This window comes from Danio rerio, chromosome 21 (genome assembly GCF_049306965.1).
Source record: "Danio rerio strain Tuebingen ecotype United States chromosome 21, GRCz12tu, whole genome shotgun sequence".
Lineage (NCBI taxonomy): Eukaryota > Metazoa > Chordata > Actinopteri > Cypriniformes > Danionidae > Danio > Danio rerio.
The window spans coordinates 11,794,214-11,812,302 of record NC_133196.1 but is presented as its reverse complement, the minus strand read 5'-3'; the positions used below and the strand labels follow the sequence as shown (position 1 = coordinate 11,812,302).

General features: G+C 35.0%; 1 protein-coding gene and 1 long non-coding RNA gene across 8 annotated transcripts in view; one reads left to right on the top strand and one right to left on the bottom strand.

Annotated features, from left to right (window-relative positions):
* LOC141379990 (uncharacterized) overlaps window positions 1-18,089 on the bottom strand; it is a 221,111-nt gene that overhangs the window by 17,274 nt on the left and 185,748 nt on the right. The window lies entirely within an intron of this gene.
* hcn1 (hyperpolarization activated cyclic nucleotide-gated potassium channel 1) overlaps window positions 1,427-18,089 on the top strand; it is a 195,686-nt gene continuing 179,023 nt past the window's right edge. For all 6 annotated transcript variants that reach the window (XR_012397168.1, XM_017352974.4, XM_021469009.3 and 3 more), the window contains exon 1: window positions 1,427-1,922. Coding sequence is in view for 5 of the 6 variants with exons in the window: in XM_017352974.4 (XP_017208463.1) it covers window positions 1,567-1,922 (356 nt within the window). In the remaining variant the exon portion in view is untranslated. The remainder of the gene's footprint in view (window positions 1,923-18,089) is intronic.

Below are 18,089 nucleotides of genomic sequence, written 5' to 3'. Positions count from 1 at the left end.
GGAGTGGATCTCATGGTTGAAAGGATCTGATGAAAGAAGTTCTGAAAAGACTATAGTTATAGCCATATCTCAATGTATTTAGTCAACATTTTTTTTCTTTTTACTTGCAATTGAAATTATCCCCACGCTAACAGTGGATTTAGAGCCTGCAACCAGATTTACAGGTCTTGTGTTGTTTTGAATTTAAAATAGCTATGTGATTCACTATAGGGCTGACAGTATTATGTAGGCTATCATGTGATTGTAGAAATGCGTCAGACGGGAGAGATTTGGCTACACTGTTTATACCACAGTCACTTAAATTAATGCATTTTGCAAAGAAAATCCCTCTTCTGCTTTATTTTTTTTCACTTATGTCTTAATTTTACACACATGGCATGGGATATTGTTGGCTTTTCTATGAAACAATGCGAGTGATGCTCCTTCTATGTAACTGGCTTTGAATAAAAGCACTTGATACCACTATGATCATTGACTCTGGAGTTTTTTTTTCTTCAATGAATTTAGATGATGATGATTCTATACAATTTGTCAATTTAGTTTTATATTAGTTTTACTGTATAGAGACTTTTATTTCTAAACTGTTACATGATGCAAATTTGTTTTTGAATGCATGACAGATTTTTGTTCAAGTAATCATGATTTGGATTGAAGCCATCAAGTAAAAAGAGACTCGAAATGATATGAAGACTGTTTTATTTCTATGATGTAATGTATCTGTTTACTGGATGGCATTAATTTATGACACACAATTAAACGATTAGCATTTTAGTTTATTAGAGTGAATTATTTACAAACATATCTAAACATCTCTTTTAAATATATCTATATTTTTATGAAAATTAGGGTATTATTAGGGATAAATTAAAGACGGCGAACAATATGTTGCATATATAATTTGTGTGTAATGTTTGAATTATTTTTTCTGAGCAAATAAAAAAGAATGTTAAAAATGAAACGTTTACCATGACATATTTCAGCATAACAACAATAGTATATTTATTTTTAAAAAATTATTAATAATTTATAATAATAATAATAATAATAGTAATAATAATAATAATAATAATAATATATATATTATATATATGCTACACGACTTACAAATCCCTATGACACGTGAGATTTTACATCCTGTCACAGAGTCTTTCATAATAATATAATTACCATTTCAGTTCACCTCATAATAAAACATGCCCTTCCCAAATGCTTTACATAACCCTGATTTGCATCTACAACATCATGTTCAAACTGTATTCCTTTGGCATCCTTTCAGTCTGGAAGCAGATCCGCGCGGCGCATTATGGCACTGCGTCCGCGTCCGCGACACGCTTGGAGAGCCGCGCCGCGCTCAATCCCGACAGTAGATGGCAGCAGCCCAAGAAAGCTGATCCCGTCGGGTTCACCACTACTCTCTGCTTCTCTCAGTCGTGCAGCAGCACTCGCACTGGAGGCAGCGGTGGTTTGAGGGACGTCCAATGAAACAGAAGAGCCGCCAGCTGCTCCTTTCCACTTTTGCGCGTAGCCTGTCCTCCGCACCCGGAGACAGCACGTTCTGAAACCGCCATGGAAGACAAATCCAATTCGTTCTCGAGCAACAAAGAGGAGAAAGCGGATGGGAATAATGTGTTCCAGAGGCAAGACTCGATCCTGAAGAACAGCATGGGGAGTCAGAACATGAAAGACCACGGCAACTCAGTGGGTGGCAAGGGGGACCGGGAAGAAGCCATGGTCGGCTTTGACGATATAGACGCCGCGTCCAGGCAATACGGGTTTATGCAGCGGCAATTTGGAGCCATGATGCAGCCCGGGGTGAATAAGTTCTCCTTGCGGATGTTCGGCAGTCAGAAAGCCGTGGAGAAAGAGCAGGAGAGGGTGCAGACGGCTGGATATTGGATCATTCACCCCTATAGTGATTTTAGGTAAGGAGTGCGGAAAGTCACCTTCCCCACGCACGCTCAGGTCACAGTAAAATGGGCTCTGCGCGCGTTCGCGGCGGTTTTTTGCTTGGCGTTTCAGGGAGCCAGAGCCGGAACGCACGCAATGCCCTTGGCATGAGTAGGGGTGAATGTCATCTCGGTGAGCAAACGGCACGGTGGGCATCATCACGGGACGTCTCGACCTGCCATCATTGGGCATTCTGCTTTCTGTTGTGTAAGACGTGTGTGTGTGTGTGTGCTGGTGCGCGCGGGGAATGATGCACCACTCGTTGGCATTGTAAACACATAGCTCTTGGTGTCTGCCGTCAGAATGAACGAGGGTGGCTGGCTGCCTGCGAGATCACGTCTTGTTTTGAGGCTGAAACACGCGGATTATTCTATTGTTTTCTCTCGTGGCACTGCATGATCCCGTGTGGCTCGCACCAGGTAACAGCCCATGCCAATTTTAGCGCTGGGACGGTTGATCTAAAGCAGTTTAACGCTAATCGCGTTAGTCAGGTGAATGGAGGGGATTGTCAAACCCGATGCCCCCCGCTACAATGCTTCGTGCACAACTTGACTAGCATACAAATATTTCAAATTAGACCTCCACTGACGAGCAGTTGACAATATGTTTGCCAAAGAATTAAATAGCAAAGGAGTTATTTGCGTTATGAGGTATTAGCATTGGAAGGACATCATCGCTTAGCTTTGTTTTGCACCAGGTGGAGTTGTATTTGTCTACTTGGTGGACTTCAGATAGGAATTGTTACTGCTTTACACCAATATCAGACAGACAGACAGACAGATAGATAGATAGATAGATAGATAGATAGATAGATAGATAGATAGATAGATAGATAGATAGATAGATAGATAGATAGATAGACAGATAGATAACAGCCCAAATAGGTTAGAAAGAGCAATTAATGGCATATACACTATAGTTACTAACATATAGAGTCAGCAAAATGTTTAAAACAATAATGACGTATGGTTAAATAAAGTTCTGACAAACATAGCTACTCGTTTTAACCATAATCTTGCACATAAACATGATAGATAGATAGATAGATAGATAGATAGATAGATAGATAGATAGATAGATAGATAGATAGATAGATAGATAGATAGATAGATAGATAGATAGATAAATAGATAGATATGATTGTAAGGCAGAATGTGATGATCAGTTTCATCTCTCCATCTGGCCGTAACGCTCTCCATGGTGCTGAAAACAGCTCCTCTGTCCACCAATGTGGAGAACTCTATCCTGCACAGGGTCATTAGCTCGACTCCCACCTGTCTCGCTGTTTTATTTATTCCATGTACTTGATGTACTTTGCTTTGGCATATCATGTGTAGCGTGTAAGAGCACAACAACAGAGATGTTTGCAATCCCACAGCACTATCACACTACAAGAGCAGGGTCATTCCCAATATGCAGTTCAAGCCTTTATATATCAAGCTTCAGTACAATCATACATAACAGTATATTGCTGTAATAACCTTAAAAGAGCATATTTATTTAATAAATGTGTTAGTAAACTATTGCAGTACTTTTGTTTGAGCAAATGCAATTTTTGTCACTTTTTCTGTACATAATCCTCCCAAAAAGAATATTATTAACTGTTTGTTGAGGTAAAAATAACAAATAGCATGTTTTTCACGATACCCAAGCATTCAGTAACTTATATTAAATAATTTTCTGAATAAAAAGAAAAAATGAATATATATATATATATATATATATATATATATATATATATATATATATATATATATATATATATATATATATTTTTTTTTTCTTTCTTTTTAAATGTTTTTTTTAATGAAAAAAATACTGAATAATATGAATTTAGTTTTATTTGTTTTATCTATACAACATTTATAATACGTTTTTATACAAAAAAAACAACAATTATGTCTTTTTTCATCTAAACAAATGCTGCAATAATTTCTAATATATATATATATATATATATATATATATATATATATATATATATATATATATATATATATATATTTATATATATATATATATATATATATATATATATATATATATATATATATATATATATATATATATATATATACACACATACATACATATTTATTTATTTTGTAATCAAGCTATGTCCATCCTATTTATTTTATATTTTTTTGTTGTAAAAACAAACAAAACGGATGACATCATTCTGCAGGAAGTGACATATGTGGTTTGGCTCCCTCTAAAATAACATTAACAATTGATATAGTAACTTCTAATATAAAAAAACAAGCAATTTACTTTAAAAAGTATTTTTTTTAACAAACATTTCTTAATTTTTTACATAAATCTCTTGCAGTAATTTCTAATAAATGTATATTTAATTTAATTATTGTTTTAAATATAAATTCCATCATATGTGGTTTGGCTCCCTCTAAAATATCATTTACAATTGATACAGTATATTCTAATATGAAAAACAAGCAATTAATCAAGTCATTTTAAAAAACATTTCTTAATTTTTTTTACATAAATCTTGCAGTATTTTTGAATAAATGTTTAGTTAATTGCTAATAAATCTACAGATCTATACTAATCTATACTAAATCTATTCTAATACATCTATGTTTAGGTAATTACTAATAAATTAATTACTAATAAAGTTATCATGCTTATTAAATATCAATTTCCATCTTAGCTTTTTTTGTAAAAGCAAACAAAGCAGATGACATCATCTTGCAGGAAGTGACATACAGTTGAAGTCAGAATTATTAGTCCCCCTTTGAATTTTTATAATTGTTTTTATATTTGCCAAATGATGTTAACAAATCAAGGTAATTTTCACAGTATGTCTGAGAATATTTTTTCTTCTGGAGAAAGTCTTATTTGTTTTATTTCGGCTAGAATAAAAGCAGCTAGAATAAAAAATAAAAAAAAAACATTTTAAGGACAAAATATTAGCCCCATTAAGCTATTTTTTCCGATAGTCTACAGAACAAACCATCGTTATGCAATAACTTGCCTAGTTACCCTAACCTGCCTAGTTAACCTAGTTAAGCCTTTAAATGTCACTTCAAGCTGTATAGAAGTGACTTGAAAAATATCTAGTAAAATATTATTTACTGTCATCATGACAACGATAAAATAAATCAGTTATTAGAAAAGAGTTATTAATACTATTATGTTTAGAAATGTGCTGAAAAAAATATGCTCTCAGTTAAACAGAAATTGGGGAAAAAAATAAACAGGCGGGGTAATAATTCTGACTTCAACTGTATATGCTTTGGCTTCTTCTAAAATATCTTTAACAATTGATACAGTAGCTTCTAAAATTAAAAACATGCAATTTATTAAGTTTTTTTTTTTCCCAAACACTTCTGTATTTCTTCGTATGAACATGCGCTTTAAACCAAATTACATTTTAGTGATGACATCATCCTGCAGGAAGTGACATACAGTAGCTGGTTTGTCTCCCTCTAAAACATCAGTCATTTACAGTACAAAATATAACTTGAAATGAATTGAATACCAAATAAAGTGACTGCATGATGCAACTAAATAATAAACACCTTAAATAGTTCTCATTTCTCATCTTAAAAACACACAGAAAAAATGCAGTCATCTGCTCAGTAGAAACTGCACAAAGTCAAGACATAATTAACAAACGTTAATTGCCTGAGCAAAAACCACAGCGAATGTCTCTATGCAAAACCCTGGCTATTCATTGTATGTCATCACATCTGCCGGAAGTAAATTTCCTCTGCCGCTTCTTCTGCTTGACATTTAGCTGATGCTTCCCTCTCAGTTCACTTATTACTGAGCGAGCGGAGGTTACTGTATATATGCTTCGCTCAAGAGCACAATGGGTTTAATCCCACAACCTTTTAGATCTTTTACCACTAGGCTACGCTAGGCCTGAAACAGATCAGAGCGGTTTGAGTAAAGCCCTCCAACATCAGAGCAGGGATGAGAGAAGGTGAGATTGGATTAGATGTCCAACACACGGAACGAGATTAACATCGCTCTGAACCCTGTGATGTAACATGATTGACCTTTCTGCCATAATGTCCAAAGGACGCCGCTGCTTAGCAATCACACACACACTGGACGATGCGTTAGTTAATAAGGAGGCAATTTGGAGGATGCAGTAATTAAAAAAATTATCAAAATGCTGATGTTCATATGTGCATGATATGATTTTACTTTCACTGTGAAAGTGGATATGTTGTTTTTTTGAAACATTGATGTATTTAATTGGGTGTACCAACATAGCAACACTGGCTGAACCAATTGAGTGATTTGTGGGCGGGGCTATCTGTTTGAGCGACCAATGGAAAAAGCCTTTCAGCTTTTTTTTGTCCACACTTCAGTTTGACTTTCACTCATGGGTTGAAATCGATGTTGATATGCACATCAAATGATTTAACTTAAACATATCAAAAATACAAAATATTGATGTTTTTAATTGGGTAAACTAACATAGCAACACTGGCTCAACCAATTGAGTGATTTGTGGGCGGGGCTATCCTGTTTGATCGACCGACTGAAAACTTGTCACATTTGGTTTTTTGGCATGGTGAAGACAACAGAGGTAAGATCCAAGAGCAGCTTAATAATAAGTTATTAAAGAAAGTATTCGTGCAGTTAATCGTGGACAAAAATTAGGAAAAATCAAGAATCAAACAGAGCAATCCAAAATCATAGTCAAAACAGTCATAAACAAGGCATTGATCAAAAAGAACATACAAAACAAACAACAAACTTAGACTAAGACAAAAACACAGTAACAGGAAATATATGTAACCACACCGATCCTACTCCACCCAACCTGCTTCAATCTGGGATCGAACCGGCAACCCTTTCGCATAGGAGTCAGTTGCTCTAACAAGGAGGCTAAAGACCTTGGCCTCTAGTGTCCGTCACTAGAGCACCTTTTAGAGGTCAGAGGAGTGAAGTTTACCTGCACAGCACTTCACTAGCTGGCCTCTGTTACACTCACACTCCCTAAACCTCACTCCCATCCAGGTCACGGCACCAATGTAATCCCGCCGGTCCTACACCACCCAATCCGCTCCGAGCTGGGATCGAATCGCGACCTTGCGCATGGGAGTCGTTTGCTTTACCAAGGAGATTAAAGACCATGGCCTCTAGTGTCTGTCGCTATAGCACCTTTTAGAGGCCAGAGGAGTGAGGTTTACCTGCACAGCACTTCACTAGCTGGCCTCTGTTACATATACATGCGGCACAGTGGCTCAGTGGTTAGCACTGTTGCCTCACACCAAGAAGATTGCTGGTTCGAGTCCTGGCTGGGCCAGTCTGCATTTCTGTGTGGAGTTTGCATGTTCATCCCCAGTTGGTGTGGGTTGCCTCTGGGTGCTCCGGTTTCTCCCACAGTCCAAAGACATGCGCTTGTCAGTAGTGTATGAGTGTGTGTGTGTGTGTTTTTTGTGTGTGTGTTGATATGTAATTTCAAATATTCGTAGCTTGAAACAGATAGAATTAAGATTGCTATTAACACTACTATGGCGAGGGCTTAAATGGAGCAGTGCTCATAATATCGAGTGGAAAAAAGAAAAAGACAGCAGGGAAGCATACCCTGCTTAGTATTTTTGGATTGAAACGGTTTAGATCTTTTTAGGGTACGAGGTGTGTGAGATTTTGCCGTCTATCACGGAATGTATCAGAAATATTGAAAACAAAACCAACTCTGCTCCTTTAGCGCCCCTCACACAGCTTGATACACGCTGGCATTTCTCCCCTTGGGTTTTAGGTTTTAAAAGGGAAAAAATTCCATCACCCCATCCAAACTTTTTGGATACAGGTGTCAGAGTTGCACAATCCATATGCACGATTCCCTCGCTTGAAAGCTTGACAGGCCTTCTGTGCGTAGCTACGGTTTCTAAGCCACGATTGGTGTCTGGCAGTTTTCGATTGTGGCTTAGCGAAGGGTCAAGTAATAGGAAATGTACTGTAACCATAGCAACTGATCTAGCAACAAGCTAGCGACACTGACTCAACCAATTGAGTCATTTGCGGGTGGGGCTATATGTTTGACTGACCAATGAAAAATAGGACGTCTTTCTGAACAGAAAATGACGCTTTTCAGCCTCTTTTTTTTTATTATTATTTTTTTTAACCACACTACAGTTGGACTCTGTCAGATGGATTGAAAACAATATTTACAAAAAGGAAAACACAAACTAATAGTGTAATGAAATAGTCTACTAGCAGTTTTATTCTATCTCAATTCATCCTTTTTTTTTTTTTTTACTAAAATAAAGCTGAAATAAAAACCTAAACAAACGACAACAATTAAACATGACTTTGCCAAATAATTAAAATATAATAGGTTTAGGTTGACTAAAAATGACTAAAACTGAAACTGTTAAAATGACTAAAACTGAAATAAAGCATTATTAAAGCTCAGCTGAAATCATTAAAACATAAAAGTACACTAAATTACACTAAATGAAACCTAAAAAAATGTTGAAAATATAAAAAAGACATATTGTAATTATTTTGACGCTTCTTGGCAACTAACTGAAATAAAATAAGATCATTAATAAATGAAATCATAAAAACATTAATAAAATCTATCAAAATACACATTTTGTTATGAATGTGGCTACTGCTTTAAATTTATTTACATTTATTTACATTTCATTTAATTAAAATTATTTTTTTTACATATTTATATAATTACATATTTACATTTTATTAGGTTTTTCTTTTCACTGCTAATTAAAACTCATAAATCTAGCATCCATATAGTGTCATGTTATACTATTTAGCAACTTAACAAACACTAGACAATTATTTAATATAACAGTATTCAAGTTAAACTGAAATAATATATACTATTACATCAATATTTACATCAAAGGTATTTTGTGACCAGCTTTATCATAGCATTCTTATATGGCCGTGCTTCAGTACTGCAGGTGGTGCACACAATATTGAGCCTTTGATCGCACTTGCCAAATAGGCTTTACATCAAAGAGAGAAACAGAAAGGGAGAAAGCGGGAAAAAAGAAGAGAAAACACAATATATGACGACAGTGCATGGAAAGAAAAAAAAAAGAGAGAAAAATATGAGGGTGACATTTGTTATTACTTTTAATGGACGAACGCCTGAACCGTGTAATACCGGCTACACACTTGGCAGACTTCGCTATTGTCTGCTCATTTACAACTTTTGCTTTCTCTCCCACACAGGGAAATGCTCTTTTGTTTCTGTGTTTTCTTATACAGCAGTTAAATGCGAGACGTTGCAGGCAAAAAAGCTATAAAAATAAAACATCCAAAAAAAAGTTTTAAATGTTTTTTTAAAACACTTCATTGATTTGTGTCTGCAGACTCTTCTCTTTTTTTTTAGCATATTTTTAAACATAACTTCATCAAAATGAGTGTTTTTTTTCCTGCAATGAGCCATAAATCTCATTTTTACAGCAAACGTCAGTTTTATTTATATCTGTATTGTGAAGATTTTATTTGCATTCTAATATTTAATTGACACTTTAATTTAGTTCTCACTGTTAGTAAACCATTAACTATGATTTATATGACTTATTAACAAAAAATATAAATATATACATTAGCAGCAAATACATTAGCAAACAGTTCAGCTAATTAAAATTAATAGCTATTATAATGAAATAGAATCAAGCTATCAATCTCATTAGCTGTTTCTCCACTGTATAACTTACACATTTTGATTAAAGAGCAACGAATGTATCTCTCATTTATTAAGATTTTTTTTATTACATTAAATAAGAGGTGTCACTTTAAAAATGCAACATCTAACGTTATGAAGGCATTCGACTGCTTTCCTAACTTTTTATGCTCATTTAAGACGAAAAAAAAAAAAAAAACACCAAGATTTACATCTTTATACGTTATTATTAGTAATTATGCTTGTATGTCTGTTAAAACACGCATCCAAAAGCCAGACTTTCTCTCCTCTTCAAATCCCGTGTACAGAATCCGTTTGGGAAAAAGCATCTGTTTATCACTATGGAGCACATCAGCTGACAGTCATACACCATTATATGACTGTTTTGAGGATTATATAGGATGGGCGACGGCACCTGTAATACAAAGGAAAGGGAATTGCGCCATTTTTCATTCCTAAACAAAGCAAAATCACAGAACAGACTCACGTTTAAGAACAAGGGGCGACCCCTGGTGGTTTGGCGGTATGGGTGCATATAGGGAGGCTCAGCTGTTCAGAAAAAGACTGAAAATTCGGGAGAAATACAGGAAAAGTCCTTTACGGGATGATAGCGGGATAGAACTTTAAAATACAGGAGAATCCCGGGAAAAACGAGAGAGTTGACTGGTATGCCAACCACCCATCCATTCATCCATCCATCCATCCATCCATCCATCCATCCATCCATCCATCCATCCATCCATCCATCCATCTATCTAACTATCTGTTAATAACCTGCAGTGTGTTGCACTAATGTTGCAAACTAGTAAATGACGTCACAGCTATCACATCGGAAACAGTAACGCGAGTGACGACCACATTCACATGTGCTGTTTTGGTTCTGAAAGCATCAAGGAAACTCAATACCTCAATGTGGTTCTTTAAAAATTAATGGGAGGTTAGTAAGATTCATTATTCATCATTTTCAGAAAGGACTCATGCTTGACTTGATGTGGCCTGAGCCCCTTTTGTCATCGGCTTTTGTCACGCGTGACTCTGTTGTGTGTCTCTTTTATCACTCCTCCATATTGCATGTCACCAGTCTCCTGCTTTCCCTTATTTGTCCAGACTAGTCAATGCAGGAAAATAAACACCAAACATCACCTTCCCAGAATTCCTTCACCATTTGACTTCTGCATTTTTAGTGGCAGGATTTATTAGGTAACGAACGAGCTCGGGTCAAATCTCTGGCTTATGAATTAATCACACAGGTTGTGGAAAAGCTGGATTTGTATGCGAGCAGATTCCTTTTTCCCTATCAAACGGCCTCTGATTTCTAAACCCAGATTAACCTCTATTTTTAGGGGCACACAAGTTTGTCTTGCATTATTGATGCTTTTTGCTGTTGCTTTTCAGAGGCTTGTCTCAAAGACATGGCCCAAAGTCTAATGAAGGTCTTTGTGAGAGCATGTCTCACTTTTTTTTTCTAAATTTATGCCTCTTGGTATTCCTTAAATAGCCCGAGACTGTTTTTTTTCTTCTTCTCCTCTCCCTCAGACATAATGCTGAAGAAACCCTGGTTTATGAATGCAGTCTGAATCTGCAAACAGGCCACAGCAGGTTAAGAGCACTCATAAACAAAAATCAAAATATTCACTGTTTACATAATTACTCGTGTTAAATTGATCTTGATTGATTTTTTTTGGTTTAGTTGCAACATAGGCTCTTTCTGAAAATGTAGCCACATATATATATATATATATATATATATATATATATATATATATATATATATATATATATATATATATATATATATATATTTCCGGAGATCTCGAATAAGGTAGCCAGAAGTATGTATGGCAGTATTTCGTCTTTAAAATGATTTCTACGGGGCGGTATGATGCCATTTCTTTTCGTGCTTACGAGCTAACCGAATACCTCCAGTTTGTCCAGTAGCTTGCGATGTATGTCAGCAGACTTGAGATGCAGAGAGTAGTTGACCACAGCGAGTAGGTTCGAATCCGGCGAAGAATGGTTCCATGAAGCAGAAAAGACAAAAACAGAAGCCAAAAAATTGAATAAACTAGTAAATAACAGGGTGAGAATGTGGTAACATCTGAAGATGTTGTAAAATTCTGAAGAAAGGCTGTTGTTTTTCTGGATTGCTTTTAAAAATTGTTGGTTGGGTTTAGATAAGGGGGTGGGAGCTGGTCAATCGGTGCTTTTGAAAACACTATTGGTTGGGTTTAGGGAAAGAGGAGCGTGGGTCAGTCAATCAGTCAGTCAGTCGACAGCGGTCTCTGTGATTTACGTGAGGAGAGCAGGCACAAGTGGCACTCACGAAAGAAATTTGAGATGTGAAAAAGCATACATAGCATACATAGCATACATAGCGGTCTCTGCTGAATTTGCGAAAACAAAAACTGCAAAGAAAAAAAAAAAAGCTCCTGGGACGTATTGGGCGCTCTCCAGAAATATATATATCGGTAAGTTTTCAGAATGGGCCTGGGTTGTTTTATTATGTAATGTGTGCAAAACAGAATAAGTGCTTAAGGGTCCTGTTCTCAACTACATATAACATTTTAAACTGTAAAATAAAACTAAAATAAAATAATTAAGCTGTGTTTTTTTTCTATTCGTTTGGCTGATACTTCTTGCCTACTAGCTGAACTAAAATAATTTCAAGAAGTAAAATGACTAAAACAGCAATAAAACTAAATTAGAGTTAGTTTTTAAATGGTTAAAAATTAAATGACAAAAGCAATGACAAATTTCCTAAACTGAAGAAATCAAGCATAAATAAATAAATAAATAAATAAATAAATAAATAAATAAATAAATAAAAAAGAAATTTCTATTTTTCTTTTTTACTCCACTTTCTGCATGTTGGCTGATGAACTAAAATAATTTGCAATCACTTTACAAAACATATGACATTAAAAAAACAAACTAAATTGAAAATAAATGTAAAACAAACGTTTTTGTTTGTTTGTAAAATATACTAACAATTTCACACCTTCAAAATCCTACAAAAGAATGTGTATATATAGGCACATTCAAATCGAGACTGAAAACACATCTGTTTAGCTGTGCCTTTACTGTATGAGCACTGTGCTACGTCCGACAGATTGCACTATTATGTTTTTCGTTTTCTTTTTCATTCTTTTATAACCTGTTCGACTCATTTTAATTTGTTTTTATCTGTTTTTAATCATTTTTATTGTCTGCATTTTATGTTCCTAAACTTGTCTTTTTTATTCCTGTTTATGTAAAGCACTTTGAATTTCCACTGTGTTTGAAATGTGCTATATAAATAAACTTGCCTTGCCTTGCCTATATTAGCTGCATGATATTGGAAAAATCTGACATTGCGATTATTATGTTTCTTTATTTAACCAGATTAAAAACTCATTGAGATCTAGATCTCATTTACAAGGGTGAACTGGCCAAGAGGTCCGCAACACATGAAAAACTAATAAAAATATTAATAATAGACAGAAAAATAGGCTAATATAAAAGCTAATATAAATATAATATATATAGGCTAATATAATAAGCTAATATAAAAATACAGTTTAGTTGTTCGGATATAGCACATTACAATATATTAAAAACACATACGTTGAGAAATGGACTGTTGTTGTTTGTTAAAAAATATAGAGCGAAAAGATGTAATTGGGATGAGCTCAGACATTTTTAGTTCAGACTGAAGAGTATTCCAGGATGAGGGGGTGGCATGACTAAAGGCTCACTTCCCTATTTTAGTTCAAACCCAGGGAACAGTCAAGTGATAAGATTCACTTGAACGTAGGACATACTGGCTTTTTGACTTACTGTATGAAGAAGGGAACTTGGGTATAAAGGCACCCAGAGACAGAAGAGCCTTGTAGACCAGTCATCTAGTAGGTGTACCTTTTTACATTCAGAGAAGGCCACTCAGCTTTGGCAGACAGTTCACAATGGCGAGTTAGTCTATGACAGCCTGTAACAATCTTAGAACACTGTGATAAACAGAGTTTAAAGGCTGAAGACATTTAGTTGAAGGATTCATATATACAACATCACCAAAGTCAATCAATGGTAAACATGTTGCAGACACCAAATGTTTACGAGCTTTAAGAGATAAGCAAGATGCATTTCAATAGTAAAACCTAAGCTTAACTTTCAATTTTCTAACCAAATTTGCTACGTGTTCTTTGAAGGAAAGCTCCTGATCAAGTAAAAATCCTAAATATTTCTAGCTGGACACTAAATTTATTTGTTCACCTTGGACAATGGTTATTAATGATCGGTTCTGCACAAGGGTGAGACAATTTGTGAATGTCATTCATTTAGATTTGTCTACATTTAAAACCAATTTTAGATCCTTAAGATGAGACTAAACAATATTAAAAGCAAACTGTAAAAATTGTATGCTTTGTTCTTGCTGCAATGTAAATTGCGATATGAAAACAATTTCACCAGATGGCTTGAATAGCTGTATTTGTGAAGAAAAAAAATCTGATTGTTTGGGTTGATTTTGTAAGGTGTAAATCATGTATAAAAATAAAATAAAATGTCAACAATAACTACAATAGAGCAAAGAAAAAAGTTAAACAAACAGTGCTTTATGGTTTTCCAAAGAGTCAAACCGTATTCAGGAACAGAAATTTAATAATGTAATTCAAAAGAAACTGCATTTTCCATAAATTGTTTCTTTATTAAACTTACAAATGTTTTACCTTATTGTACCCAAATGCTTTACACTTTCTTGAAATGTCCTAAAAACATGCAAATGATGAAGTTTTACTCCGTTATGATAATACGTTGCAATGACTCCACAAATCTCAGATATTCTCAATTGTTAATCAACTATAATACCAATTTGACATTTCGTGTCCTGTGATGTGACTATTGCGGACACATATGTTGATATATTGATGCTGAAACGCCCTAATAGATAGATAGATACACAGATAGATAGATAGATAGATAGATAGATAGATAGATAGATAGATAGATAGATAGATAGATAGATAGATAGATAGATAGATAGATAGATAGATAGATAGATAGATAGATAATAAGTCCTTATAAAAATTATACATCACCTATTAAAAAATTATGTACTTAGTTAATAGTATGTATTAGGATTGTTAATGTGGTTTGGAATCAGTACATATGCTAAAAGAATTCTGAAAATGTACTTGATCAATAATTACGCATGAATTTCCATTTTGCATACATTATTTCCATACAGAACCTCTTAAGCAGCTGCAGAGAGACAGAAAAGCACATTCGAGCATCTACAGGTCATGTCCTCAATGCTCATCTTTAATGTCCACCACTGAGACAGATGGTCAAATGGCAAGCATCCCACCTCTTACAATGTCTGTCATTCGCTACAGTTACAAAAGCTAACGTCTTGTTAAATCCCTCTCAATATACAGCGCACAATTCCTGAACACACCATTCATCCACAATCCTTGCCTACACTGCAACCAAAGGCTTGAGGAAAAATGACATTCTTGCATTCTTTTCTAGCTCCCGAAAGTATAAATAACCGAAGATGACAGACAATTATTTGATCCCGGATCGGTGGATATTTATAAAGCAAGGCCGAGAGCTTTTTCTCATTCGCTCAGATCCATTACAGCCAAGTGCACGGGCAACATCGCAGGCTCCAGCAGGGGTTTTTAGCATGAGATAGGATTCTTGAAAGCATCTATTTTAGTTCATGGATGTGTGCTGTTATCAGTGGCCAGGACATTTTGTGTGGTTCTGTAGGCCAGAGTGGCGCCCCTCAATGTACCACTGGCTTTACTGTAGTAGACATAGAAGCAGCACGAATGCAATTACAGCTATGTGTTTGTGTGAGCGTATGTGTATGTGTGTGTAGAGCTATGGAAAAAAAGTGAAATTCTCTGGATATTAGGTGTGTTTTATTTTTAGGTGTGGGTCTGAGTAAAAATGTTAATATTAGTTTTAATGTTTAAAAAGTTCACTCAGAAAAAAAAAATACTGTGTTGTCACAATCAAACATTGGGTCAAATACTGACAAATGTTGGGTTAAAGAAACATTCCACCTCTAGTCGCCTTATAGTTAAACACTTAAGTTTTGCCATTTTTTTTATCAATTTAGCCAATCCGGATCCGGCAGGAGCACTTTTAACGTAGCTTAGCATAGATCATTGAATCAGATTAGACCGTTAGCATTTCCCTCTGTACCATGGCACGATGATATTACACAACGCCTGATTATCTGATAACTTTGGTCAATATATCCAATGTGACCACTTGCATGTGATAGTCATTACTGGAAACTATTTCTAGGCTGCATAATACAATAGCACTGGCTGCAGCCATGGTAAGGCAGCACAGTTATTTGATTATTACACCTAAATGAGAGTATTGAATAGTTCCTAGCCATATCGGCCTAGAGAAAATAAGCATTTTATTTTCTGCCGGCTTTAGTATAAGGAGTAACTACAGAAATATCTAGCATTAAATAAGAAAAATTATCAAAACTGTTTGGTCATTTTTAAATTAAACGCTAAGGGTCTAATGTGATTCAATTATCTGTGCTAAGCTAAGCTAAAAGTACTCCTGCCAGACCTTAAAATTGACTTGGTGGATTAAAAAATGGTCAAACTCACAGTCCATCTCTAGGGGGAAAAAAGAAAAGAAATTATTTTCCTTTAATTTACATTCAGGAATTTACATTTGTGTACAGTTGGGCTTCTCCATATTTGAACTGATGGTAACAGTAACGTTTTTAACGTGTGTGTGATCATATATCTTCCAAATGTTAATCATTACAAACATAAACATTGTTATTTTGATTTATTTATTTGCTTAGAAGGAAGAACAGTATTTGGATTGACTGCTTATTTAATTAGTTCCAAGGAAGGACAAATACACTATATACAAAATGCTTGGTTGTTGTATCCAAGTGTTGGGTCTTATATGCATAAACCCAACCATTGGATTATTATTATTATTTTTTCAATTCAAGTTATATTATACTTTTTTTTACCCAATAGGTTAGGTTTGTCCCCATTTCAGCCAATGTTGGGTTACAGCAAATCCCAGCATTTGTTTTGTGTGTGTGTGTGTGTGTGTATACTGTGTGAATAGAAAATGCAGTTTTTGCTAATTAATTTTTATTTTTGCTTGTTTTTGTAATTATTACAGCTTAATATATTATATATTATCAATATTTTAATATTATCTCTCAGATAAATTGCAAAAGGTGCCAGATACTTTATTTATATACATTTTTTAGACAAAACAATAGAGGTGTAAACCTACACTGGTCTCTCGGTTCGGTTACGATTATCATGCCATAGATTCGGTTCAATTCGATATCTCGGTGCATCACGGTGCACTGACAATGCTTTTCATACAAAATTTTATATTTTACTTCACAGCACAACAATTCTTGTATTAAAATGTATAATTTTAAATACATTTTATCTGTATTTTTAATAATGCGGTGGCGCAGTAGGTAGTGCTGTCGCCTCACAGCAAGAAGGTCGCTGGTTCGAGCCTCGGCTTGATCAGTTGGCGTTTCTGTGTAAAGTTAGCATGTTCTCCCTGTGTTCACGTGGGTTTCCTCTGGGTGCTCCGGTTGCCCCCACAGTCCAAAAACATGCGGTACAGGTGAATTGGGTAGGCTAAATTGTCCGTAGTGTATGAGTGTGTATGGATGTTTCCCAGAGATGGGTTGCAGCTGGAAGGGCATCCGCTACATAAAAAAACATACGTATGCTGGATAGGTTTGCGGTTCATTTCACTGTGGCGACTTTGGATTAAAAAAGGGACTAAGCCGAAAAGATATGAATGAATGTATTTTTAATACACTCTTGTCCTTTAATACAAGCAATTAGATACATATACTGTATCTTTAATTTTGCCTGCTCAAATAAAATTATATATATATATATATATATATATATATATATATATATATATATATATATATATATATATATATATATAATATATCACTTAAGCACAACCTGGTCATTTAAAGCAAATATACAAACGTAGATATTATCCCGCTGGATTTTTGAGGATTATCGAGCGAGGTGTTAAACGCCTATGATTGGTTACACGTTCAACAGAAAAGACTACGGTTGGCTCTAACGCTATGGCGCTGTTTACCGATAAGTGACACTGATAAACGAACGCAGCGATCACAGCTGATCCATGACAGAGGCGGTGGAGAAAATTCTCTCTCCAGACACGCTTGTGTCTGGATCCACAAATATTGTTTACTTTAATTTTCTCCACAGCACTGAAATAGGGGCTTCTGTAACTTCAGTGTCAGTAAAAGACTGACCAGCAAACACACGCAGTGAATTGTGCGGAGTTCTGCATTTGAATTACTCGTATTTTTATTATTCGACCATGACAATGCGTATATGAGATACAGTTAAAGTCAGATTTATTAGCCCACCTGAATTATTAGCCCCCTTTACCCCCCCATTTCTGTTTAACAGAGAGACGATTTTTTTAACGCATTTCTAAACATAAC